At 44.6% G+C, this 27,867-nt stretch overlaps 1 protein-coding gene across 1 annotated transcript; it reads right to left on the bottom strand.

The window, feature by feature from the left end:
• Nucleotides 1-157: 157 nt before the first annotated feature.
• Nucleotides 158-18,314, bottom strand: LOC144987425 (Fc receptor-like protein 5). The gene is made up of 5 exons (XM_078936831.1): nt 18,168-18,314; nt 18,013-18,048; nt 7,514-7,777; nt 7,194-7,439; nt 158-526 (listed from the first exon to the last, which is right to left on the bottom strand). The coding sequence occupies exons 1-5, from the start codon at nt 18,196-18,198 to the stop codon at nt 360-362; spliced, it is 744 nt and encodes a 247-aa protein (XP_078792957.1). The 5' UTR covers nt 18,199-18,314; the 3' UTR covers nt 158-359.
• Nucleotides 18,315-27,867: the final 9,553 nt, after the last annotated feature.

Raw genomic sequence — 27,867 nt, 5'->3', positions numbered from 1 at the left:
TGGGGGGGGGGGGGGGGCGCAAAACATGTTCTTTTTCCTTGGGGGGGGGGCCTTACAAAAAGGAATTGAGAAGCACTGATTTAAGGGAACACAAGGGCACACTCGCTGGATAAAATCATAAACTTTATTTAAACAAAGTGAATCCTTCAGTCTGAGGAACACAAAGGAGTTTAGCTGCAGAAGAAATGGAAGCAGAAGAATCAATTCAAAATTCAGGTTAACCATCGGGAGGGTTGGGGCGGAGTCAGATCATAAAAGGTGGTTTCATCACATTCATCACTTAAAGCCTGCTAAGCTTGTTTCCATGGAGACAGAATATTTCTTGCAGTCAATCATCATCAGTTTGATTGATTGACAAGTCAGAACTGTGATTGGTTAGTTGAAGCCTTTTGTCTGTAAAACAACACCATCAGGAAAGTAGCAATGATGTACGGACAGATCACCACCAGGCGGAGCACGACAATCAACACCAGCTGGTTAATGTTGAAGGAAGAGGAAGGAGCATTGTGGCTGGTGATGGAGGTCACTGCAGAGAGGAAAAGGTAACTGTTAACGGCAGAAAGAAGTTTAATGTTACCAAAGCTGGACATGTTCCACATAGAAACATACGTTCTAAATATATAGTTCTACATAAAGCAGATCTCAGCTGAGCTTCAGGTTCTGGTCTGAAAAAAGAAGGTGAACAACTACAACAGTTAAGTGATGTATCACCTGAAAGTCTCCTGGAAGCTGTGACTGAAGCATTGAGGGCAATTCCTACCACAATAATAGAATAGAATAGATAATCCCTAATAACCCCTAAGAAAATTTAGAAAATTCATAAAACACACACACATTAAAAACTATAGAAACAGTAAAAATAGCAATAGATTAAAAAGATTAACAGATAAAATAATAATAATAATAAAATCAAATATTACTAGAAATTCCTTTTAAAATGCCCTGCCAGAGAGTTATATTGCCTGATGGCTCGAGCAGTCTTTCTGCGGAGCAGCTGCAGTGTGGTGTACATCCCATAACCTCCAGATCAACGTGGACAAAACTAAAGAAGTGGTGATGGACTTCAACCCCCACCACACACATCTGAGCATAAACGGTGCTGCTGTGGAGAAGGTCGACAGGTTCCTGGGGGGGGGCACCTCACTAACAACCTGTCCTCCTCCACCAACTCCACAATGGTCATCAGGAAAGCACAGAAGTGTCTCCATCCACTCTGGAGACTCAGGAAGGCTGGAGTTCCAACACCTCATCACCTTCTAACAAGGCACAATTGAGAACATCCTAACACAAAGCTTCACATTAACCAGCTCAGTGGCCTTGTGGTAGAGTATCCAACCCTGTAGCTGGAAGGTAGTGAGTTCAAAACCCAGACCGAGTCATACCAAAGACTCTAAAAATGGGACCCAATGCCTCCCTTCTTGACACTCAGCATTAAGGGGTTGGATTGGGGGTTGAACCACCAAATGGTGCCCAAGCGCAGCTGTGTCTGCTGTAGAGGTAACATCTTAAGCCCGAGCCCAACACGAAATTCGGGTCGGGTTGGGCTTTAAATGACAGTCATTACGTTCGGGTCGGGCATGGCTTCTCTCTCGCTGACTTTTTTAATAAACATATTGTAATGGCTGCAAAGAAGCTCCTTGTCAAACAGCTCTTTATTAATCCTGTATGTCAGAACAGTTACTGCACAGACCGAAAGGCACAGCCAGCTTCTTACTCAGAGGGAGAACCTTCACCGAACGCACACACACACACACATACAGGTAGACCACGCCCCCTCCACCCAGTCACCAGCCCACCGTTGATTGACACACTGTGGTCCAGCTCTGCGCACGTGTCTTGAATGTAATCTTCCCTCCCCAAGCCTGCATCTATTTTGTTTAGGTGTCCCCGATATGGAGCAGCAAGAAGTCAAGGAGAAACTTAAGACAGGGGAACTGAAAAGGCAAACACACACCGCCGCGCTGCAGCATTTCTCTGTGTAAGGAAGCCAGTGCTTATCATCCAGATCTCTCTTTCACTCTTTGTCTGGCCTCTTATTCTGTGTTCCAGCGTTATTTCGTTGATCAAATGCATTTATCATGTAGGGAGGAACCTATGCGCAGGGCTTCCAGCTGAACACTATGCCACAACAGCAGCTCATACGCGGGTGGCTGCAGCGACCACTCTCTGTTCAAAGGAAATTAACTTTCATGATCATAAAAATATGTAGATTATTTCACCTTTAAGAAATCTGGCGGTTTTTTTCTGCCAAAAATACAATGGGATAAATTGAGATTTCGGGTTTGCTTCGGACTCGGGCCTGCAAGTCAAGGTAATTGGTCGGGTTCGGGCCGAGTTCGGCTTTCATGCCCGCGGGCCTGTGTCGGGTCGGGCTGGATTTTTAGGCACGATCTTACCTCTAGTCTGCTGCTCACCACGGGGTCAAATGCGTAAAACAAATTTCCCCATTGTGGAATAAATACAGTCAACATTTCATTTATTTATTTTTTATACATCCTGGTTTGGCAGCTGCAAGGTTCAGGACAAACAACGGCTCAGCAAGATTGTCAGCAAGATGCGAGCAGGATCGTTGGAGCACCTCTCCTGATCCTGGAGGAGCTACAGTGGTATGAGAAAGTTTGGGCACCCTTGGTAATTTCCAAGATTTTTCTTCATAAATCATTGGTTGTTTGGATCATCAATTTCAGTTAAATATTATATAGCAGATGAACACAGTGATATTTGAGAAGTGAAATTGATGATCCAAACAACCAATGAAGAAAAATCTTGTAAATTACCAAGGGTGCCCAAACTTTCTCATACCACTGTATACGAGCAGCGCTGCTCGTATACAGTGGTATGATCATCAGGGACCCCCAGCCCCCCTCGTATGGACTGTTTCCCTCATGCTATCTGGGAAGAGGTTCAGGAGTATCAGCTGCAGATCCAGCAGGATGCTAAAAAGCTTGTTCCCACAAGCTGTGAGGCTGCTGAAAGGACTGTCCTCATGCATACATGCTCTGACAACCTCCACTCTGCAATAAGACCCCCAACCCCCCAGGAATAACAGGAATACACAATACATGGATACAGACTCTAACCTCCCCCCCCTCGCTTGTGCGAGAGGTGGAGAGATATGTCTAGATCTAGTCGGGCTCACCTCCACACATAGCCTGGACTCTGAAACTCAGTCCTTGGAGAGGGGTTGGACTCTCTACCACTCTGGAGTTGCTCATGGTGAGAGGCGGCGGGCTGGTGTGGGCTTACTCGTGAGCCCCCGCTCAGCCGCCAAGTGTTGGAGTTCACCCCGGTGGATGAGAGGGGCAGGTCCCTCCGTCTTCGGGTGGGGGACAGGTCTCTGACTGTGGTTTCAGTTTAAATGTTGAACAACAGTTTGGAGTACCCAGCCTTCTTGTTGTCTCTCTGAAGGGTACTGGGATCTTCCAGGGGGACTTCAGTGCCCACGTGGGTAATGACAGTGGCACCTGGGGAGGTGTGGTCAGAAGAAATGGCCTCCCTGATCTGACCCCGAGCTGTGTTTTGTTCTTGGACTTCTGTGCTCGTCATAGCTTGTCCATAGCGAACACCATGTTGGAGCACAAGGGTGTCCATTAATACACCTGGCGTCAGGACACCCTAGGCAGGAGGTCAATGATTGACATGGTAGTTGTTTCAGGCGACGTGTGTCTTGGATACAAGAGAGGGGCAAAGCCATCCATATATCACTACCTGGGGCAAGTTGGATTCGCTGGTGGGGAAGGAGGCTGGAAAGACCTGGCAAACCCAAACGTACTGTGAGGGTCTGCTGAGAACATCTGGCTGAGCCCTCCATTAGGTAGGTCTTTAACTCCCACATACAGGAGAGCTTTGAACAGGTACGGTGGGAGGCTGGGGACATTGAGTCCAAGTGGACCATGTTCTCCCCCTCCATTGTCTCTTGCTGCTGTTTGGAGGTTTCTGGTGCCTGTTCACAATGGTATTCCCCTAAACCGGTGGTGGACAACGGAAGCAAGAGATGTTGTCAAGCTGAAGAAGGAGTCCTGCCAGGCCTGCCTGGCTTGCGGGACTCCGGAGGCAGCTGACAGATATCGGCAGTCTAAGCGAGCTGCGGCCCGGACATTGCGGAGGCAAAAACTCTGTCCTGGAAGGAGTTTGATGAGGCCATGGAGAAATACTATTGGTTGGCCTCGAAGAGATTCGGGCAAAACGTCCGGTGCATCAGGAGGGGAAAGCAACTCTCTACAAGCACTGCTTTCATTGCATGTGGGGAGCTGTTGACTTCAACTGGAGACACTGTCTGGCGGTGAAAGGAATACTTCAAGGATCTCCTCAATCCCATTGACACACCGTCTTTTGAAGAAGCAGAGGCTGAGGACTTTGGGGTGGGGCTGTCTATTACCGATGCTGAAGTCACTGAGGTAGTCAACGAGCTCCTCGGTGGCAAGGCTCCGGGAGTGGATGAAGTCCGCCCTGAGTACCTCAAGTCTCTGGATGCTGTGGGAGTGTCTTGGCTGACACGTCTCTGCAGCATCGCGTGGCAGTTGGGAACTGCACCACTAGACTAGTAGACAGGGGTGGTGGGTTCCCTTTTTAAGAAACTGGAATGGAGGGTGTATTCCAACTACGGGAAATCACACTCTTTAGCCTCCCTGGGAAAGTCTATGCCAGGGTACTGGAGAGTAGAGTTCGTCCGATAGTCAAACCTCAGATTCAGGAACAACATTGTGGTTTCTGTCCTGGAGGTGGAACAGTGGACCAGCACTATACCCTCTTTCGGGGGCTGGAGGGTTCATGGGAGTTCGCTTATCAGTGATGAAAGTCTTCCGGGAATTCCCGGAAATCCGGGTTTTTGAGCAAACCGAACGTACTTTCCGGGAAATAAAGACCTGATCTCTACGGACAAATGGCTTTCCGGATTAAAAAATGGTCTGAAATCGGCGAATTTTAGCTTTATTTTCTATATTTCTCCGCGGATCGCTTCCTCTATGGTCGCGGCCATCTCTCGTCTTCCCGGCCTATTGACCAATGAAGGGACGTTTACGTTGCTTTCGGATGCGTCGACGGGTCTGATTGGCTCTGTCTGCACCACGTGGTCAGCGTGACAGATTCCCTAGAGACCAAAACTGGCTGACCCACGCTAAACTTTCACAAACACATCTGAAGAGTTTGCGATCAAATTTGTGTTAAAATAATGGCAGGCATCGTCATTATTGAGCGTGGTCACGACCTCAGTTGTGAGAAGACGATAAAAAACAAATTGAAGTGGTCTTGGCTGGAAGAAAAATATTTTTAAGGTAGTGTAGGTCAAATGCTTTTTGTGTAAAATAATCTCAAAACCAAATTCAGAAATAATTTCAGTTTTAGTTTTGAGTTTCAGTTTTTATTTTGAATACATTACTCTATTACTCTATCTAATATTTATTTGTATTTCCTAATTACCATGATTTAGTTCAGTATAATTGACATTAATTATAAGTATTTGGTGGTTTGGACCCAGACTCCCTTAAAAAATAATGTTTACAATGTTTAGCTTAGTTTGTATGTTTGTTTTGATATTTCCCAGATTACTTAGTATTGGTGTTAAAGAATTGATGTATTATGTTATAGAAAGATAGTTTAAATAGATCCCATATTTTGATGTAATTATAGTTTGAGAAAACAGTGCAAGTGAATGTTGTGCATCTGTCATTTCTAAAGCAGAAATAATGTATAAATAAATGAGCTATTTTCATAGAATATCATAGTTACTGGTGTTCTTTTTGCCATTTGGGGCTTTGATGTTACTATATTTTAGCAATTGTATCTTTTGCAGATTTTAGGAAAAGCTTAGATTGTAGGATTGTTATACTTTGAGCAATGATCCAAATTCTTTTTTAGGACCAGCAAGTCCTTAATGTTAAGTCAAACTAGGGGTTTGAATGACAAATCATGATGCTCCAATTAGTCTTAGTTTCTTGATTAAGAAGTGAATAACGAGCTGCCAGAATGTACCAGAATGCATCTAAGACTATGTATTTTTCAAAAAGTTCTCTCTGCGCCGCCATATCGCTCAAAGAAAAGTTCAGGGATTATTTCCTTGCCTGACTTTCATCACTGCTTATCCATTCCATGTGTGTTTCATCAATTTGGAGAAGGACTTTGACCGCGTCCCCTATGGTATCCTGTGGAGGGTGCTCTGGGAGTATGGGGTACGGGGAGCCTTACTTAGAGCTTAGTTTGTATTGCTGGCAGTAAGTCTGATCTATTCCGTTCTGTTCAGCGCGTTGGACTTTAGCAGGGCTGCCCTTTATTGCAGGTTCTGTTACTAGTTTTTATAGTTTTTACAGAGAGAATTTCTAGGCGCAGCCAGGGGCCGGAAGAGGTCTGGTTTTGGACCACAGGATTTCCTCTCTGTTCTTTGCAGATGATGTTGTCCTGTTGGCTTCATCAAACCAGGATCTCCAGTGTGCATTGGAGTGGTTTGCAGTTGAGTGTGAAGCAGTTGGGATAAATGTCAGTACAGCAAAATCTGAGGCCATGGTCCTCAACTGGAGAAAAGTTGTTTGTCCTCTCTGGGTGGAGTCTTCTGCCCCAGGTGGATGAATATAAATATCTGGGTCTTTTTCACAAGTGAGGACAGGTAAAAAAAATCATTCTGCTTGATTCAAGTGAGGGAAGATCAAAGCGTAAGTTTGACAGCCGATTTGGTGTGGTGTCTGTCACTATGTGGTCACTGTACCAGTCTTTTGTGGTGAAGAGAGAGCTGAGCCAGAAAGCAAAGCTCCCAATTTACCGGTCGATCTTCATTCCAATACTCACTTATGGTCATGAGCTATGGGTCATAACCCAAAGAATGAGGTTCAGAATAAAAGTGGCTGAAATGATTTTCCTCCATAGAGGTGCTGGGCTCTGGGTCACCCAGAGAGAGCTCGAAGTAGAGCCGCTGCGCAGCAGCTCAGGTGTGGCTGAAGCTCAGGCATCTGATTCTGGTGCCTCCTAGCCCCCTACCTGGGGGAAGTGTTTTGGGCATGTGCCCAGGGAAGACCCAGGACATGCTGGAGAGACTAGGGTCCCCACACAGGAGCTGGAGGAAGTGGCCAGGGAGAGAGAAGTCTGGGTATCTTTTATTAGACCACTGTCCCTGTGACCTGGCTCCGAATTAACGGATGGATGGATTCATCAAAGCACTCACAATAGAGAAAAACTACATTTAGGTGGAGTGTAGAGCTGCACACCTGAGACAGAGATCCAGCTGGATGGAGACTCTCCATGAGCGCTGATGAGACACTTGTAGAGACCTTCATCAGACCTGGAAACATGCTGGAGGGTCATGTGACCTGTAGGCTCAGTCCTGATGAGAGAGCCATCTTTATAGAAAGCAGCTGAGGGCTTGGAGGGAGGGGTCTGTGATTGACAGCTCAGAGTGAGGTCATGACCCTCCATCACAGGGAGGACAGGACTCTGCAGGATCACTGATCCACCTCAACACAGAGACAAAGCATTTCATCCATCTGCACACAGCTGCAGCAACACTAACTCCACAGTCTGATCTTACCAGAGACACTGATGTTCACGCTGATGCTGGAGGCTCCCCCCCCTCTGGACTCACACCAGTACATGCCACCGTCTTCTTCATACATGTAGCCAATCTTGCAGGACAAACCATCTACCGATCCCCACACAGAGCCACACTGAGCCCTGGTTTCTTTGATGGTCTTCCTCCTCAGAGTCCATCCTGCAGAGCTGTGGTCCTCACACTTCAGAGTCACTGATTCTCCTCTGAAGAACTGAGATCTGCTGGGACTCACAGTCAGACCACCTGCAAAAAAAAAAAAAAAACAGCAAAGAAAGTCTGAGAGCTTCTAGTTCTGCAGCAGGAGCTCAAATAGAGGACCTTCATTGATTCTACAGTCAGGACCATAAATCTTTGGACAGAGACACATTCTTTCTAATTTAGTTTCATTACATTACCACAGTGAATTTTAAATAAAACATCTCAGATGCCATTGAAGTGCAGACTTTCAGCTTTTATTCCATGGAGAGTGCATAAAAATGTGAAAAACTCAAGCATTTTTTACACACAAAAATAGGAGTTCTGTAACCTCTGAGGGATCAAGGTCAGTCTAAGCTCTGGTTTCCACCCTCAAACAGGGTCTCCAACCAGGATTTGGAGACAATGTTACGACCCATGTGTCACAAGAACCCCATGACTTGGTTGTCTCAGCTTACGTGTGTCATGGTTTGAGTTTGTTTTGTCTTGGTTTTTGCTTTAGTTCTTGTTCTGTCTTGTTTGGTTCTGTTTCCTGTTTTATTTTGAAAGGTTTCCTGTCTTGTCTTGTTTCTTGAGTTTTACTTCCTTTGGTCCCCATCTGCCCTGATTGTGTTCACCTGTGTCTTGTCTGCCCTGTCTGTCTTGTCTCTGCCTTCCTCTTGTGCTGGTCCATTAACGTCTCATGTAACGTCTTTAAGGTCTTCATGTGTCCTCGTCCCTTCATGCCTTGTTCCATGTTTCAAGCCACGCCAAAGTAAGTTTTGTTTGCTTTGTCATCCTGCTCTGCAGCACTTTTTGTTATTAAACCCCCTTGCCCTTGAACCGTGTGCCTCCGCCTCTGCGTCTGGGTCCTACCGGCTCTCGAGCCTCCCCCCACCGTGACAACGTGGGCTGAGTATTCTTATAACTCCCACATCAATTCCTCTGGATCCTCACTTTTCCAAGCAGCCTGGGATTTTCAACCCCTCTGTTGCGTTGTCGATGTAAGGCAAGGCAAGTTTATTTGTAGAGAACAATTCGTACACAAAGTAATTCAAGGTGCTTCACAAAACAGAAAAATGCATTAAAATCACAATACATCATAGAAATAATCAACGTAAAATTTACTTTAAAAGAAAATAAATAAATAAATAAAAAAAATAGAAAATAAAAAAGCAGCAATGTTCTTCTAGGTCAGGAGCACCTGTGAAAGCACATAGATTTAAATATTTGTTTTACAGCTGCTGCATGTATGTCTATGCCTTGACTGATTGTGATGACTCACCTCTGTTTTCTATGTTAGGAATGGTCCGCCAGCAAAAGAGGTCCCTAAGGGTACAAGGACCTTATATTGGTTCCAGGGAGGGAACCAAAATCATTGCAAAGTTAAAGGGGAGATTTAGATTAGTAATTTTATTATTGGAGTGAATTATTGAAATGTTTTAGGAACAGTCTGTGAATTCTATTTTTGCATGGGGAAATTATCTATTTTTATACAGGCTAGGGGAACTTTGAATGTACATATTTTAATGTTTTGTGTAAATAGATTTTCTGTGGGAACCTGGGTGGATGGTAGCTCCCAAAGGTGAAATCCTATAAAGGTGGGAGTTGTAACCATTGCAAGGTTGTTGTTGGTTGGTGGTTAGAGCTTGGGCCACGACTGTGAAATACCAATAGAAGAAATTGGAAAATAAAATTTGAGCTAAATTCAAGTCCTGAGACTCCGCCTGTGCTTCTACCATGAGGATGGCCTCCGAGACTAGGAGCTGAACGTGACAAGTGGTGTCAGAAGCAAACAATTAAAAGCACAGTGTAGAAAATGACAAGAGGAAAAAAGACTGAGTTCCCTGATCTTCCTTTGGATGATGATAAAGCCACCTCATCTCACCAGGAAGGAGCGGCTGCTCCTGATGAACCAGATAAATTGGAGGTGTTGACTACTCTGGTAAAGACCCTCGTCCAATCTCAAGCGTCCAGAGATAGACTGGTGGAAAAGAAGTCTGCACGCCAAGACCAAAGATGGAAAAACCTCCAGCATCAATTTCAGCTGCTCCAAACACAAGTAAAGAATTAAAAGATGATTTTGAGACCAGAGCGGAGCAGGAGTATGATGATGATGATGATGATGATGTTGGAGAAGGGACTGATGACGTGCAGCTAGATCATCGTTCCTCCAGGGAGCTTTCTGTCTATGTTTTCTCAATTTAACCTTCATAGGGGCAATGGCATCCAGAACATTCAAGATGCTAGAAGTAACAGAATTGTACCTGATGTACCTGAACCAAGTACAGACTCGAGCTTCTGTGAAACCAGGAGAGACTCACAGTCTTGCAAATTGTCGGAGGTCAGCTGCTTCAGAATACAAGGTGGGGTACAAAGTGTGGCTTTCTTCTGCTGATGTCCCATTAAGGGGACGAACCAAGGGGTTGCTTTCCTGGTACATCGCTCCGTATTCCATCACTTAAATCATAAGTCCTGTGGCTGTGAAACTGGATCTTCCTCCCAAACTACGCATCCACTTGTATTTTATGTCAGCAAGATAAAACTAACAAGAGACCATTCAACCCGCTCCAGTGTCCCTTCCAGCTCCTGGTCTTCTGGATGATGGTCTGGTTTACAAGGTCAAAGCACTGCTTGCTTCCAGGCGAGTGGGCCATGGCATACAGTACCTTGTCGACTGGGAGGGTTATGGTCCTTCGTCAATCGTCAATAGGTCCCTGACCGTCACCAGGGTCTTGTTGTCTGCTTCCATTGGGACCATCTTGAGCAACCTCATTGTCTGTCTGGTAGCCAGACTTAGTGTGTGTGTGTGGGGGGGTATGTCATGAAATGGCCCTCCTCCTACCTTGAGGTCTACTGTGAGATTCACAGCTGCTATCAGTCCATGTTATTATCCTATATAAGGTGTGGCTTTTCTCTGATCAGGATTTACAATTTCCAGGTAGAGTGAACGCTGGCGCGCCTGGCAGCCACTGCTCCCTGGATAATGCTACAACTAAACTCAACTACCAACAGTGTGAATAACTCTCAATCTTGTGTGGATTTTATTCACCTGGATTATCCGGTCACTTGTCCAGCAAATTTCGACAGCACTGCTTCAATACTCTGCTGATGAACTTGCTAACCTCCGGAACTCTCCGCCCAGGCCACCGCCGCTAGGTATACTCCAGCATCCGGACGTCTTATACGTGCCCCGCTGGAAATACTCTCACCGAGAATCATGTTGGAGCTTCCATTTTGACAACACCAACTCCATCAAGTCACTCTGGTCCTCTGCTCGCCGTCCATCAAGACACACCGGTCGCCATGCTAATCACAGTGTCCTAGCTCCTCTTGCACGCTCAGCTAACAAAATGGCTAACAATCTCCCCCGCATATCTGTCAACTTTGTTCTTCTAAACATTTGCTCCCTCACAACCAAGGGAGATCTTGTCCAAGATCTCCTCATTAATCACAAGCTGGATTTCATGTCCCTGACTGAAACATGGCAAAACCCCCTGGATTTTACTCCACTAAATGAAGCCACTCTCCTGGAGTTTGTTTACATTGCCAAACCACGTAATTCTGGCCACTGGGGCGGTCTCGCAATGATTTATTGCGAGAACTGGAAGATATTTCCTGTGACTGCTCCTGTGTTTGGATCCTTCGAATCGTTAGTCTGTCAATTCTCTGGACCAACTCCAACTAGTGTTACCACCGTCTATCGCCAACCTAAACCCAATAAGGAGTTTATCTGACTTTTCAAGACTTTTTTGACACAACTCTCAACAAACATAATACTTCTGGGTGACTTTAATATCCACATGGACAGAACCAACAATTTAACTACCAAAGATTTTATATCCTGTTTGGACAGTTTTGGTATTCATCAATACATCACAATTCCCATCCACACCAAAGGACATATTTTGGACCTTGTCTAATGCTCAGGTCTCTTGCCAAATGCCTGCAAAGTGGATCCCCTTCCTCTCTCTGACCACTCCCTAGTAACCTTCAATGTCAATATTACATCCACTGGGTGAACCCCCCCACGCAGCATTACCTACCGTAAAATCAACAATATTAACCTGGATCATTTCTCATCCGATATCACTAACCTTCCCGGCACCGACACCCTTCACATTCCTAATGAACTTGTCTCACATTATAATGACAATCTCCGCAGCATCCTGGATATCCATGCTCCACTCAAAACCAGAATGGTCTCCTTCTCGCTCACTGCTCCCTGGTGCACCCCCTCCCTCAGACATCTAAAACCTAAAGGACGTGGACTGGAAAGACTACAAAAAAACTGGTCTCTTCATACACAGGGACATGTACATGACAGCAAGAAGGCCCCCGGTTCAAGTGGGGAACATGAAAAACACAACATCAATGGGGACCTTTCTGTGTGGAGTTTGCATGTTCTCCCCTCCATGCGTGGGTTCTCTCCGGGATCTCTGGCTTCCTCCCACCGTCCAAAAACATGCTTCATAGGTTAATTGGCAACTCTAAATTGTCCCTAGGAGTGAGTGTGAGAATGAATGGGTGTGTGTTTGTGGACATTCTACCCTGCGACAGACTGGCGACCTGTCCAGGTTGTCCCCTGCCTTCGCCCACAAGTGGTCGGGATAGGCTCCACCAGCCCCGTGACCCCGAAAGGGACAAATGGAATAGAAAATGAATGAAAAAAAAAAAAATATTTTATAATTTAAGGCTGGCATATCTCAGGTGTGTAAAACTGCTTTTTTCACCTGCAGAATATAGCTAAGATTTAATTTTATTATTTTATTTAGAAGATACGTGTTGGTTCAACCAGCAAACGTTTTGCATCTGCTAGAGCTGTTGATGGGGCTCCAGCTGTCCTCAAACAGCAAAATCAGCGTCACACTGCAGGAGACTATCTTCTAAATGTGCTGTTATTACTGTCATGATTATTGTAGCCGTACCTCCGCAGGTGTGTGCCACGATTGCGGAAACGAGAGCGAAGACAATGGAAAGGTTCGAGCCCTTTTATTTTTATATTGCCAGACCAAAGCAGCGGCACATAAACAGCAACCCCACGACGCACAAATTGGAAAACTGCCAAGTGTTGCATCCCACACACACACCTGCTCTCCTTATATACCGCACCACGCCCCTGAACCAAATCCCCATTGGTCACATTATTATAAAGGGCCTGCTCACTCATATTTTTTTTAAATCCATGCAGTCAGTGCTTTTTTTCTTGGCTGCAAGGACCCGAAAGACAGGTTAGCATTAGGCTACTAAGAACTAAAAATATTAGCCATGGAGGAATTTAACTCCAGATGTGGGAATAACATCAGCCTTTATTTTGTTCTGGACACCACTGGAAACACAAATCCATATGATGGTTTCGAGCTTCTCAGATCTGCGTAGCAGCATTTCTGCAACCTGGCTGCCAATCTGAAGACATCTAGTCCAGGGGGAAATTTCAACGAATTGCGGTGCGTCCGCAGAAGCTGGAAATGCTGCTACGTAGTCCAGAGAAGCTGTGTACAATCACCAGGTGTGAACAACCGTCACAAAGCCCTCTTCTCTGCGGCGAACACAAAGCTCCACAGCTCCTGGTGTGTCTGTGTCTGTTAGCAGGCCGACAGATGGAGATAGCAGTGATGTCATCGCCCCGCCTAAACTCTGCAAATGCTGAGTGGAATTGAATTTTGAGACAATATTCACAGGGTGGATATGACAACACAAATGCAATCCCCTCTTTGCATTTCAGTTTTAATTATGACACACAATAAGCGGTTTTTAAGTAGAAAAGGAAAAAGCATTTTGAATTATTGATTTTTCATATTAATTTTGAGTCATTTGATGCAGTTACATTTTGAAAATGAAAAATCATTTCTGTTGATCCATTTTAATTTTCAAATTATACATTTCTAAATTAATTTTGCTACACATTTACCAGGGAACTTTTTGAAAATGAAATGTCAAATACCATTTTCTCTCTCATTTTAATTAAGTGACAGAATAAAGAAGAAGAAAGAAGAAAAGTTGAAGAAGAAAACAGAAAAACCTTTTGGCGGATCCCTTTTTCATTTTAATTTTGAGTAAAAAAAATGCAGGTTCATTCTCAAAATGAGAAAGCATTTCTGGTTTTGACTTTTATTTTTAATTATGCTACAGAAATGCTTCCATTGAGTATCTCCTGAAACTGTACATAAACTGTAAAGTTTATCTGCTGACATAAAATCTACAGGCTTGTGTGTGATCTATAAATCCTCTGGAGTAAAATGTTGGTAAAAAGTTTGATTTTTCTTCAAGATCTGTTTGGAAAAAGAGAGAGAGAGAGAGATTTAAAGCCCATATTATTTTATGCTGCATAAATGTTTTGGATCAGATTAACAGCAGTAATAAGCAGAAGAATGATGGCTCACCAATGGAGACTCAATGTATTACACAGAAGCATTTTTAACTTTTATGTTAATTTTCAGAGTGTATTATTTTCAAGAACTCCTGTGCTTTTGTCCAAACTAAAAAAAATGCTATATTCTCTTCATATTTCAACATTCATTGATGAAAATAAAATAATAGTTCAGATCCAAATCTAAAACGTAATGAAATGTAACCTTCAGCTGGACGAAGTCGGAGCTCTGACGTTTTTTCTGCTTCGGACATTTTGCACATGCCGGTCGCTACAAAAACATGACTAAATACAAAACTCCTTCTGCATATTACTTTGAGAGAAACAGGCCAGAATGGTTGGAAATGGTAGAATTTATTTTCAATTTAGAACGTTTTGTTTGCCATGTGTTGGCAAATATCACTGAAAGAAAAATAAAGGGGTGGAGGGCACAAACTGCGAGGTGGAATGGTGAATGGAGCGCAGCCTGGATTGCGTAATACCTGGACGCTAATAATGGTATTCTACTGTTCTAGACATTTTCATTACGTCTCTATTCTCTATTTTAAATGTACTTTTTTATGTTTGCCTGTCATTTAGTTGATGTTAAGTCTCCTGTTTCACATAAAGTCAGGATTTTTTTTTCCTGCTTTGACTTTCGCAGGACAGATGCTTTTCCTCTCCCTCCTCCTGTGTCAGCCCATCCCCAAGGCTTTTTATCCTGTCTGCTCTGGAGCTGCACCTTCATCCTGCTGTAACTTCTGCTCTTTTTTTTATTCTGAATATGGATCTGGACAGCTTGTCTCTGAATTCGATCAACAACGTTTTTCCACACTAAGGGGCACCAGACGGCACCCATGCGGCTGGATTCACCAACCATCTGTGGGGCAAGTGGAGGCTGGTGTGCCTGGCCCAGCTGTCTGTGGAAGACGATGAAGATGTGTACCTTTTTGGATTTCTGATAGTTGGATTCCTCGTAATTGGGATTGGAGGATATTTTAATTTATTGGGCGCTCTTGGAGCAGAAGAGGGAGAGAAGCGAGCCGTCTGAGCTTTGTGGAAAGGTTCTTCAAAGAGGAGCGACTCGGAATGAGAAACTTTCACAAGCGGATCAAAAACTCTTTGTGTGTTTTCCCCACTTAAGCAGGATTCTCACAACCCTTGAAGCCAACTTGTGGAGCGTTTCTGCCCGAACTTAGACTGGTCTAAATTGCCCACTTTTTTTGGATCAAAATCTTCCTCAAATTCTGCAAGACCAGTCAAGGACTCAGCTGGCAAAACAAACAACTGCTGGTGCTGAGAAGAATTTAATCTTATCAGACTCCCTTCATGAGCTGAGGGCTGCTGCCCTTGGCTCTATTAAACATGTGGCGACCTGGGGATTAGCCCCACCTATAGCCACTTAGACTCAGGGGAAGTGTGGAATCTTGTGTGTGGAATCCCACACAATAAGTGAGGGAGCTGTGAAGAGAAGTCCCATTCATGTTGTCACGCTATTTGAGCGTGTGATTAATAAATGGTAGGGATGGGAATAGAAGCCCCATGAAGCTTCCCTTGGGGTTCATGTAATTGTGCTGGAAAAATGAACCACCCATTCAGGGCTTTGAAACCACAGAAGAGCTGCATCTGGTGGTGGACTGGATGTATCTCAAATGCTTCAACTAAGCTCCTTGTAACACTTCAATGTGGAAATGAAAATGAAAAAAACATAAAACAAAACAATGTTGTTAATTATTAAAAAAATACGTAAAACACAACGTGTGAAGTTTTCTGTGAGAAGTGCTTGACCCAGTAAAAGACACATCACATGAAGAACATAAACACAAAGCAAAAAAACAGATAAACATCAGTCTTATACCCAGGACTTATAGCTGCAGACACCATTGACTTTGCCACTGAGCTATCTATACTGGTACAGTATTAACTTGCCATCACCTACTCCTAGAAGTATTTTCCTTATAAATAACATTCATAGTGTTCTTGTTTTATTAGGATTAATCGAGTTGAAACAATCTTGAGCCACAGTACTTTTTTTTTTACCAGTAGTCATGGTAAAGTGCAATGAACTGACGCTGATTCTTGTCGGGAAACGTTCAGGATTCATTTGTAGTACTTACAGAGTATAGCGCCCAACTGTTTGAAACACAAGTGACATCTGAACCGTGGTTGAACCAAACGAAGCATTTGGCGCGTTATACGTCATCAACCACGTGATCTGCGCTAGTTGACACACTGAAACATTGTGCTGAAACACTGTGTTTCATGAAGGTGAAACACGCGCCAAAGCGCCGTGTCAAATGGGCCATCCCTAACAAATGGGCTTAACAGCCGGAAAAAAAAAAATTGGCAATGTGCTTATCTGTCCACCTCTACCGCTAAAAGACTGTTAGGGGTCATGCAGAGTATGGGGCAAGGACAGCTATCCAACACAGACAGATTGTTGGCAGCTCAGCTCTCATTTCCCAGCTACAAGTGATGTTTCAGCTGGGTCATTACAATGTTCACTTCTACAGAGTGTAACACTGCAGCTGTGTGAAAGACCGGTGCGATTGCTCATCCCTTCTTGGCCTCTACATACCTACTATGCCCTACTCCTGGACATTGTCTGGAGATGCGCCTCAGAGCTCCACTCTTTGACTGAACCACAGGCACCGCCCACATTGATCCACTGAGCCTCATGTACTGTGTTGTTGTTTGCATATGTGCGTCTGTGTTTAAATGGTGTCATTTTTTCTTGTAGATAAGAAATGTTGAGACATGACTTTTTTTTGTAACCAATGCTCCCTCCCTCCCATATTGAAATACGTCTGCGCCCATACTAAGCAAGGCACGCCTCAGCATACTTTGAACCGTGTGTGTATTTCTGTTGTGTGTCTGATCTTGTTCAGGTTGAACTGTAATGACATTTCGTATGTCAGAGTAAGCAGTGCTTATGACCATAAACCTCTTTGAACTTTGAACTAATGCATGCAGGCAGTAACAGCTGCACTTTATAACATCATAAATAAACTATAGATCATTTTTTATGATTTAATTTATAATGTTTTATAAACCTAAAAATAATATTCACAATAATTATTTTTAGATCCAATCCCTCTGATCTGTTTCACAAAGACACACAGGACGTCACACACCAAGAAATTATTTCTGAAATGATGCAGTAGTCCAGATCTAAGAAATAATGAGAGAGCAAAGAAAACAGAAAGACATAATTTATTGTTTCTGATTATTAATTTTTCCAGGCTTTGTTTGTTTTGTTCTGCAGCATCTTCATATTTGTATAATTTTAACAGAATATATTTTTATGGAGAGAAAAATATTAAACGATATTTAAGGTTTCACTTGAGTTATTCTGGATTAATGTTCCTGTTTTTATTGATATTTATGTTCAAAAATTTCTGTATTAAAGGTTTAAAAGTTTAGCTTTATTGTGTTCAGTAAATGTTTATCGTCTTCGGCCCAAAACCTAAAGACTGTTTTTGATTTAGGCCCCAGTGTGACTGAGTTTGACCCCACCTGTAATACGAGTTTATTAAATTCATGCATTGTGTAAAATGGCCAAATAGAAGATAGTGAAACATAAAAGGATGTCGTCAAATTGTGTGTGTGCGGGGGCACTAGGGAGTTACTTGCCCAGTGAGTGAGTTAGTGTAGAACCACCACTGTCTTCTCATATTCCCCTCACAACTTCATCGTTCTTCTCTGTCACTCCAGACTTCTTCATCCAAGTATCAGCTCCTCTGTCTGGATCCTGTCATAGACTTCAGATCTACACAGACTCCATGCAGCTCCTTCTGATCTTCACTGTTCTTCTCCAGAAACTTCCTCAACTTTTCTCCATCAATTATTATGTATCAGAGTGACCAGTTGATCAGTAGATTCCTCCATGCATTTATACCAGATGTAAACATAGTCTCTACATTCACAGACAGATCTATGTGTAGAGTTGACTAACCTGGATGGGAGGATCCACACAGCAGAGAGGTGGTCACTGTGGAGAAAGACTTCATCAGGACTCTGATTACAGAGAAATACTGGTTCTATCAGCAGAATCTCTGTCCTGATCAGAGAAAAACACTTTCAGACTTCATGACAAACAAGGAAACTTACAGATGAGGAGAAACACAGCAGCTGCCTCCATCTTGCAGTGAAACGGTGTGATTTTCACAGACAGTTTCCAGCCCTCATGACCAAAAACACGCCCCCTGCTGAGCTGGGGTTTCCTGTTCACTCATTACCACCAGGTACATTTTTATTACTGAACTGGGGTGATAGACGGGGAGCAGAAATCAATGATAAATCATTGTTTGAGACAGAAAAGAGGAGAAAACTGCAGCAGGAATTGTGGAGCCTCTAAGGATGAAGACTGTGCAGTAAAGCCTCATGTCCACTCTAACGTGTATAGATAAAACATGTATAGATATAACATGTAGAGATATGAAATCATCTCCATTCTAACGTGTGATGGTCTCTGACTGCTGGACTGCAGATCTGTGTCAGTTTGGTTAACCAACCAGCCTGTGGTTGGAAAGTGAGGTGAAGCTGTGATGATGCTTGACTCCAGAAACAGAAACTAGAAGATGAAACTTTCCGGAACCAAAGACTTCTGGGTTCTGCTGCAGGAAACAAATGTTTGTTGAAGTTCAAACAGTATTTTAATACGGGGGAGGGGGGCTGGCTGTCATCAGGCTCAGTAACTTTCCACCTTGTGGTCTATGACACGGGGGGGGGGGGGGGGGGGGGGGGGTCGAGGATCAGTCATATCAGAAAGGTAACACAACCACGGCTTTTTTTTTTTTTTTGGTCTGAATAAACCCCTTTTGGAATCCAGGACAAACTTTATTAATTTCAACCATGTTTGAAAATCTTTGGTGTTGGACCGGAAGGAAAAGGAACTAAGGGAAGAAGAGAGAGGGACGTTAGAGAGAGGGGGGGGGATTGGAGGGTGATAAAAGGAGAGGGGGAGGTAAAACCATGACGCAGCGTAAAACAACAAGTTTACTGGATGTTTATCATTACGGTAAGGTTCAAGTGTAATACAAATCTCAAAGGGCGGGGCCTGTTCACACACACACTCAAATGTTATAAACACACCTGCTAGCTGCAAAAATGTCCACATGTCAACATGTACACAAAACAGATAGTGTTCACACGCATACTTATGCCTTAAAACCAACTAGTGTGAAATATTTCAGTCATTCAGTCATGCAAACTGTTAGTGCAAAGGTGAGCTAACACCTGTGCTCAGGTGAGTGTTTATGTTCTTCTAAAATGGATGGTGGAATGTGAAAAGAAGGGGGGAGAGTGCCCAGCCATCCCCACCCCAAGACCCCCGCAGCAGCAGCAGCAGCAGCAGCCAGAACCCCCAACGCCACACGGCAGCACGCAGGGGACAACCGCCCCCCGGGCGACCACATCCGCCACCCAGGCCAGGGCCAGCAGGACCGCCGCAAGGCCCCCAGAGCCAGAGAGCAGGGAGGCATGGGGGGAAAGAGAGTGCCGCCCCTGCCCAGCCAGAAGAGCAGCCCTCCTGCCGCGCCGGGAGGGCCCAATGCAAGGCCCCGCCCCAGAAGGGCGCCCACAGCCCCAGACGAAAACCTCATCACCACCCAGGAGTTCTGGGCATCCCCCCGCCCCAACCCCAGGTAGGAGCCATAACCATATCTTTGAGATCCCATGATGCATTATGTTTTGGCCTGGTAGCACAGAGTGTACGTGAGTATCTCCGTGTGTTTGATGAGATGATTGTTGTTGTGATTTTGGTGTTTACAAATAATTTGAATTGTATTGAATTGGTTTCCATGTTCTCCCCTCCATGCGTGGATTCTCTCCGGGGTCTCCGGCTTCCTCCCACCGTCCAAAAACATGCTTCATAGGTTAAATGGTAACTCTAAATTGTCCATAGGTATGACTGTGAGAGTGAATGGGTGTGTGATTGTGGACATTCTACCCTGAGACAGACTGGTGACCTGTCCAGGGCATCCCCTGCCTTCGCCCACAAGTGGCCGGGATAGGCTCCAGCAACCCCGTGACCCTGAAAGGGAATAAACAGAATAGAAAATGAATGAATGAATGAGTTGGTCCATGAACAGTCTGTCGGGGGTAAGAGGGTATCTTATAAACACACTAACCGGCCACTTTATCAGGTCCACCTTGCTAGTACCGGATTGGACCCCCTTTTATCTTCAGAACCGCCTTAATTCTTGGTGGCATATTCAACAAGGTTCTGGAAACATTCCTCAGAGAGTTTATCATGTTCTAGAAACCAGTCTGAGATGATTCCAACTTTCTGACATGGAGCCTTATCCTGCTGGAAGTAGCATCAGAAGATGGTCCACTGTGGTCAGAAAGGGATGGACATGGTCAGCATCAATACTCCAGTAGACTGTGGTGATGGAACCATGCTCAACTGGTACTAAGGGGACCAAAGAAAATATCCCCCACATCATGACACCACCACCAGCCTAAACCGTTGATTCAAGGCAGGATGGATCCATGCTTTCAAATTCTGACCCTACCATCTGAATGTAGCAACAGAAATGGAGACTCATCAGACCAGACAAGGTTTTTCCATCTTCTAGGGTCCAGTTCTGGTGAGTCTGTGTGAATTGTAGCCTCAGGTTCCTGTTCTTAGCTGACAGCAGTGGTACCCGGTGTGGTCTTATGCTGCTGTGGTCCATCTGCCTCCAGGTTCATTCATACGATTCATATCATTAAGAGTAAAAAAAAAAGTACCTTCATCTTGAAGACTCTTTAGGAACCTAAAGCATGAGCTCCAGTTTACCATTTTTTAGACTGACGGCCAGCAGAGACGTTGCCACGTGGCAAAGGAGAGGCGGAAGACCCAAATTTGTCCGTGAATCATTCACGTTTGGCGTGCACACAGCTTCATTAGTGGTCTTTCTGTACACTGGACTGGGTGTGTCTGTGCGTTAGCCGAAGTTGACAATAACCAGAATAAAACCTAGGGCTACCTCTGACCAAACCAAATAACATCAAAATGACACATAGTAACATTTCACACCAACATTTTCATTTACTTCACTTTCTCCTTCAGTTTCCGATTCATACTCCTGTATTCCTCTGTGTTTTCCAGTGGTGTGACTCTGTGTAGCATCACTTCCGTGGTGATGTCACTTCCCCTAAGGCTTTCCTTTTATTTGCAGCTGTTTTCCTAGGTCCATCGCTTTTTTTATGTTTGCGTTTCTTTTTTTTTTTTCTATGATGGCGGTTATTATTTGCAGTGTTTATTTTTTATATGCATTTCATTTTCTTTTTGTTTGCGGTTGCTTTTTTTTTTTTTTTGCTGCAATGGCAGTTCTCGGCCACCGAGGCTCTGATCACATGAAGCCAACAGAAAACAAGAAACCATGTTTTACAGGAAGCTGACACATGGGGGCGCTGCAGGACTGCTTCTGGAACAGCAGAAACTACAGTAGAACCTGTTTCTTTTTTTTTTTTTTTTTTTTCTTTTTTTTTCTTTTCTATTTTAACTTGTTCTGTCCAACAGCTGAGCAAACAGATTAGAGCTGAAGGTTTTTTGTGTTGGACAGGTTTTACTATCACAAAAAGAGGTTATATAGCTTCAAGAAACTAGAGTGTAGCTTTGTATAAACCCCTTTTTGTCGTATTAGTTATTATTTATTTGTTACATTTAGTGTGTGTGGGGAGGGAGAGGGGAGAATGTGAGGGGAGGGGTGGAAGAGAGTAAAAGGAAGAAAGGTGAAAAGGTGGGGGATACAAGCACTGATTTGAATAAGTTATTATTTTAAGCTGTTACAATTCTACCAGATATGCTGGAAAGTAAATTGTTACATCAAAGTTGAAAATCTGACACTAAGATGAGTGAAAAAAAAGAAAAAAATCTGTCCATCAATACACTGTGGGTAAGGAGGAGGGATGAAGCAGACAGGGAGCAGTGTGACAGTGTGCACGTGCACGTGGGGGTGGGGATACATGCATGCTGCCGACGTGAACCGTGTGTTCATGAGGGGAACCAGATCCTACCCAGCCAGACCAGCCAGACCAGGAGAGGGGAGGAGAGCCCCCCAGGCCAGGAGCCCCCCGAGCATCCGCACCCAGGCAGCCCGGGAGGAGAGGAGGAGGGGACCGCCCACCCCACCGGCCAGGCACAGAGAGGGCCCCCCTACAGGGGCCCCCCCCAGTGCCCAGAGGCACAAGCGAACCCAGTGTCCGGCCCCCAGGCCACAAGACAGGAGCGCTTAGCCGTACCAGGCGGCAGCCATGGGGGCCACCGCGCACCGGACACCGAGACAAGGGCCAGGGACGAAGCCAGGGCCCCCGGAACCCATGAGCCGTCCACCACCCGACCGGTGCCCCGTCTCCGCAAGCCAGCCCAGGCACGCCAACTTAGCAGCCCAGGGATCGCCACGCACCCACAGCCACCCCCCATAACCCTACAACCCTACACACTACAACCCCCCCCCCCCCCCCGCCATAATATCTGAGCCCCCCTCCCCAACCCTCTCAGTGCCCTCCCCTCTCTGTGATGGGGAGGGAAAGCCCCAAAGGGTCCCAGCGAGCCAGCCCCCAGGTCCGTCCTACCCATGCACTCACGCACACATACTCACAATCATCTGGTTACCCTCCTCACCCCCCGCCGCCACGCAGTAACCCCCCCCCCCAGCCGGCAGACCCCCAGCGCAGCATGCCGGACCCCCCCGCAGCCGAGAGGATTCCCATAAGCCCGGCCGCCCTGAGAAGACCAGGCGGGTGAAGACCGGCCGCCCCCCTACCGACCCCACCCATGTGTGGAGGTGTGGGAGTGCTGTGTGTGTGCTGCAGGTAAAATAGGAGGTCCTCAGTGTGGGGGGCCCCACCGCTGCCAAGCCGCAGAGCCCCCCACTCCGGGGTCCCTCTGAGTGTGGTGTGTATTTGCTGTGTGTGTGCTGCTAGCATGCAGTGTGTGTGTCTACAGAGGAAGTTAAAATTGTGGGGGGGCCAGCGAAAGGTGAGCACGGATGTTTCACCGTGCCCCCCTCCTCCAGACCCCTTCCACATGGCCCTAGATGAATCAGAGTGTCTAATAAGCAAGTAAAAAGCGGGGAGGAGGGCGGGTGCCGACGAGTACCCAGAGAGGGGTATCCCCAGTGAGCCCCGCCAGCATACCCCTCCCATCCAGTTCCCGGAGCCCTATGTGCCTGTGTGCAATATTTGTTTGGGTGAGAGCGGGGAGGAGCAGGCGGATGGGCACAACCGGGGGAGAAGGCTCCCCCGAGCGACCGGCCCCCCAGCCGGCCGCGGTAGGCGCCCCCCCTCCCAGAGCGGCCAGGCAGCCAGAAACGACAAGCCAGCCGCAGTTGGAGGCCAGAGCCTCGTAGCGCCGAGAGACAGGCAGCAAGGAAGGGTCCCGGTGCCAGAACGGAGGGGCAGGGGGTCCAGCCCCACCATTCATACCCTGACCTCCCTAAGGACTAGCACGCTACCCCCCCAGGCCCCCCCTCCCAAACAAATAAATAAATAAAATAATAATAATAAAATAAATAATAGTAATGATAATAATAGTAATGATAATAATAATAATAATTATTATAATAATAATAGTAATAATAATTATAAATAATAATGAAATAAACCCACCCAAGTGAACCACCTAAACCCCTGTTGTGACTGCGGCGTCGACCCCCGCGGGGCCAGGCCACGCGCCAACTAACAGCCACGGGCGAAACACCGGCCATGGGCAGACGACCCCAGGCCCCAGAGCCCCAAGCCCCCCCCCAGCCCCCGCCACGGCTACCAGCCACCCAGCACAGCACCCGGCCGCCGTTCCCGGTCAGCCGCACTGCCTATCCCGCGCCCAGAAGGCATCCGCCCAGGAACCCCTGCCAAGTCGCCGGCAGAGTGTGCACCCCCACCACCACACCACCCGGGCAACCACAGCCCCGAGCCGGGAGAACGGCAGGCCCGGCCCGGCCCATTTTAAATAGCCTCTGTCCAGTGTAGTGAGTTCTGCGGAGAATCTTGTATTGAATAAGTTGCAGATTAGGGCTTTTGGTCATATTAAAGGCATTCAAACAGATCTGTAGCCAAAATTGATCACTAGAATTCAATGATAGCTCAGACTCCCATTTTGTCATGGGTAAGTAAATGGTTTCATCTATGTCTGATAACATCTTATAAATTTTGGAGGTGAGTTTGGGATTTTTAAGGTCAATGAAATGTGTTACTGTAAGGGGAGGGTCTAGGTCTATTTGGGTCAGGCAGTATTTAGTGCTTATAGCTGATTTAAGCTGCTGATATTCTAGAAATTTGTTTATATTAATTCCATAGGTTGAGGATAACGTTGAGAGGGACATAAATTTTCTATTCTGAATTATATGCTGGAACTGCTGGATTCCTTTGTTCTTCCATGAAGCAAAACGAATCATGTTTTTGTTAATTAAAATGTCAGGGTTATTCCAAATGGGGGTAAGTTTACATGGAAATAATGTGAAGTTGTTTTTTTTAAGAAAATCCCACCAGGCTGTTAACGATGAGCTGATGTTTAAACTCCTGAAGCATTTGTGTTGTTTAATTGTAGAACTGAAGAAAGGTAAATTAGAAATATTTAGGTTATCACAGAGATTTTGTTCTATGTCTAGCCAGGATTCATCCAGCACACCAGGATTCAGCCATTTTTGTACATAACAATCTGTTCGCGGAGTAGTAGTCCTGGAAGTCTGGAAGGCCTAGTCCTCCTCTATCTTTAGGTTTTTTAATAGTTTTTAAACTGATGCGTGGGGGTTTACCTTCCCAGAGGTATTGGGAAATGAATGAGTCTAATGATTTGAACCAAGTAGTTGGAGGTTTGGAAGGAATCATTGAAAATAGGTAGTTAATTTTGGGGAGAATCGTCATTTTTATGGATGCAACTCTCCCGATTAGAGAAATGGGTAGAGTTTTCCATCTAGTGAGATCAGCCTCGGTTGTTTTAAGTAGTTGGGTGTGGTTTAGCTTGAGTAGATCAGAAAGCCTAGAGGAGATATTTATACCTAAGTACTTTATGTTGCCTGTTTGTATTTTAATAGATAACAGATTTAGATAATTGCAATTAATTGGTAGAATTGTGCTTTTAGACCAGTTTATGGAGTATTCTGAAACTGAGGAAAATCTATTAATTAGGAAGATGATTTGGCAAATGGAAGATTGTGAATTTGGAGTAAATAGTAAAACATCATCTGCATAAAGACTTATTTTGTGTTCTAGATTTTTGGTTTGAATGCCTTCAATGTCTCGACTTTGCCTAATAGTAGCAGCTAGAGGTTCAATAAATAGTGCAAATAAAGACGGAGATAGTGGACAGCCTTGTCTGGTTCCTCTTTGTAAATTAAAGCTTGGAGATGTTTGATCATTTGTTCTGACACGAGCATTAGGAGAGGCATATAATATTTTAATCCAGTTAATAAATGATTTTCCAAAGCCAAATTTGTTCAGGGTGGCTATTAAAAATTTCCAGTTGACCCGATCAAATGCCTTTTCAGCGTCCAGTGACAAAATGGTTGCTTCTTTGTTGTTGATGGTTGTATAATCTATGAGGTTGATTAATCTGCGCATGTTGGTAGATGAATGTCTACCCTTTATAAAACCTGTTTGGTCAGGATGTATTAGAGAGGGAACCACCTTCTCCAGCCTTCCCGCCAAAGCTTTGCAGATTATCTTAAGATCTGCATTAATCAGCGATATGGGTCGATAGCTGGATGGTGATGTGGGATCTTTCCCAGGTTTCAGAAGTAAGATTATATTAGCAGAATTCATATTCGGAGGTAGATAATTGTTGTCCTTAATTTCTATTGTCATTCTGAGAAAAATGGGAGCTAAGATTTGCCAAAACTCTTTATAAAATTCTGCTGGGAAGCCGTCTGGTCCTGGGGCTTTTTTACTAGGCATGTTGGTTAATGCTTTATGTAGCTCTTCTTTAGTAAAAGGGGACTCCAGGGCTGTGATTTGTTCCTCTGTTGGTCTAGGCAAATCTATGCTATTGAGAAATCTGTTGATGTCATTGTCAGAGGGATTAATTTGGGATGAGTAGAGAGATTGGTAAAAGTTTTTAAAAACTGAATTTATTGCAGCTGGATCATGTGTTGCATTTATTGTTAGGTCTATGACTGATGAAATAGTTGTCTTCTCTTTGTTTATTTTGAGTTGATTTGCCAAATATTTCCCAGATTTATTACTGTGATCAAACCTCTCCAAGCGTAGTCTCTGTAATAAAAACTGTGTTCTTTGATTAGTTATTTCATTTAATTCGATTCTTACTTTCCTTATTTGTTGTAGAGTTTGTTCATCCGGAGAGTTGCTGTAGGTTTCCTCTAACAGTCTGATTTTTTGCTCTAAATCCACTAGTTTAGAGTTTTCTTTTCTTTTTTTGTGGGATGAGAAGGCGATTATTTTTCCTCTCATGACTGCTTTCCCGGCCTCCCATAAAAGGCACGAGGAAATACCTGGGTGGTCATTATTTTGAAGATATGAGGACCATTCTTTAGCAAAGAAATCTCTAAAGTTAGGGTCTCTGAGCAACGATGTATTGAACCTCCAGCTCCTTAATGAAGACGGTGATGTTTTGTTTTTAAGAGTCAGGGAAACTGGTGCGTGGTCGCTGATAGTAATGGGGTGGATCTGTGCTTTCGTAGCTATGCTCAACAAGGAGCTGTTAACCAAGAAATAATCTAGCCTGGAGTATGATTGATGAACTGTGGAAAAAAAGGTATAAGTTCTTTTCGTGGGGTGGAATAAACGCCAAACATCACAAAGACCAAAATCCTCCATGTACTGTTTAACAGTGTTTGTGGATTGCCAGATTCTAAGATTTCCTGTGTTATTTAGCCTATCCATCTCTGGATCTAAACACATGTTGAGGTCACCTGCAATAATTAGTGATTTGTCTGTATGTTCAGATAGCGCAGAGAAGAAGGAATGAAAGAATTTAGGGTCATCTGCATTGGGGGCGTACACATTAGCTAAACACAGCTGCATATTTTGAGTGGAAAGAGTGACTATTATAAATCTTCCTTCTGGGTCTATGACTTTGCTGGTTTCTGTGAATTTAATTTCCCTATTTATCATAATTGTTACTCCTCTCTGTCTAGAATTATAACAGGCTGAATATACGTTGGTAAAATCTGCTGTGGCGAGAATATTCACTGAGGAACTAGACATATGAGTTTCTTGAAGAAACGCAAAATCAGTTTTGAGATCTTTTAATTTGCTCATTACTTTCAGTCTCTTCTCTCTGGTTCCAGCTCCGTGCACATTCCAAGTAACTAACCTTAAGGTGGACATGCTGCTGTTGAGGTGAATGCTAGAAACTGTATGTTGTTGATGGAGGCAAAAATGAGTATATATGTACACATAATGGTGTGCTTGATGTTGCTATGAGGCTTTCTGTGTAATGTACAGTGCATGTGATGTAATGCTGGACATCCTGAGTGTCTGAGTGTGTTGTGCAGATCAGTACTATTGTAGAGTGGCTGAGTTATGTGGCAGCTTAGGTGAGGGGGAGGGAATAGTGTGTGAAAAAAGGAAAAAGGGAAAGGAGTGCAGAGGGGGGGATAATTAAGGAAACAGGGAGGGTAGAAACAGAACAAACCTATCATAAACAGGCTTGAAGCTGCTGAGGAGACTGGTGGTGATTTTAGTAGAACCTGTTTCTGCTGAGAGGAGGAAGTCTGAATTTACAGGAACTGATGGTGTTTTCCTGAATGTTGGTGTTTTCTTCAACTCTGTCTATGAATCAGAAGTTCAGATTCTGACTGAAGTCTCTGGATCAGAACTCTGTTCTTGGTGTTTCTGCAGTTCATGTCAGATGAATGAG

The sequence above is a fragment of the Oryzias latipes genome, chromosome 18 (genome assembly GCF_053564925.1).
Source record: "Oryzias latipes strain Hd-rR chromosome 18, Olatipes_Hd-rR_3.1".
Taxonomy (NCBI): Eukaryota; Metazoa; Chordata; class Actinopteri; order Beloniformes; family Adrianichthyidae; genus Oryzias; species Oryzias latipes.
The sequence above is the reverse complement of the archived record's forward strand: the minus strand, read 5'-3'. Positions and strand labels throughout refer to the sequence as shown.

Bases quoted from the DNA above. Each gene is read 5' to 3' on its own strand.
- LOC144987425 (XM_078936831.1), bottom strand. From the start codon at position 18,198: ATGGAGGCAGCTGCTGTGTTTCTCCTCATCT. The intron at 7,778-18,012 runs GTTAGTCAACTC...TTTTTTTTGCAG, and splicing joins GTGTGGATCCTCCCATCCAG to GTGGTCTGACTGTGAGTCCC. The intron at 7,440-7,513 runs GTAAGATCAGAC...CTCTGTGTTGAG, and splicing joins CGTGAACATCAGTGTCTCTG to GTGGATCAGTGATCCTGCAG.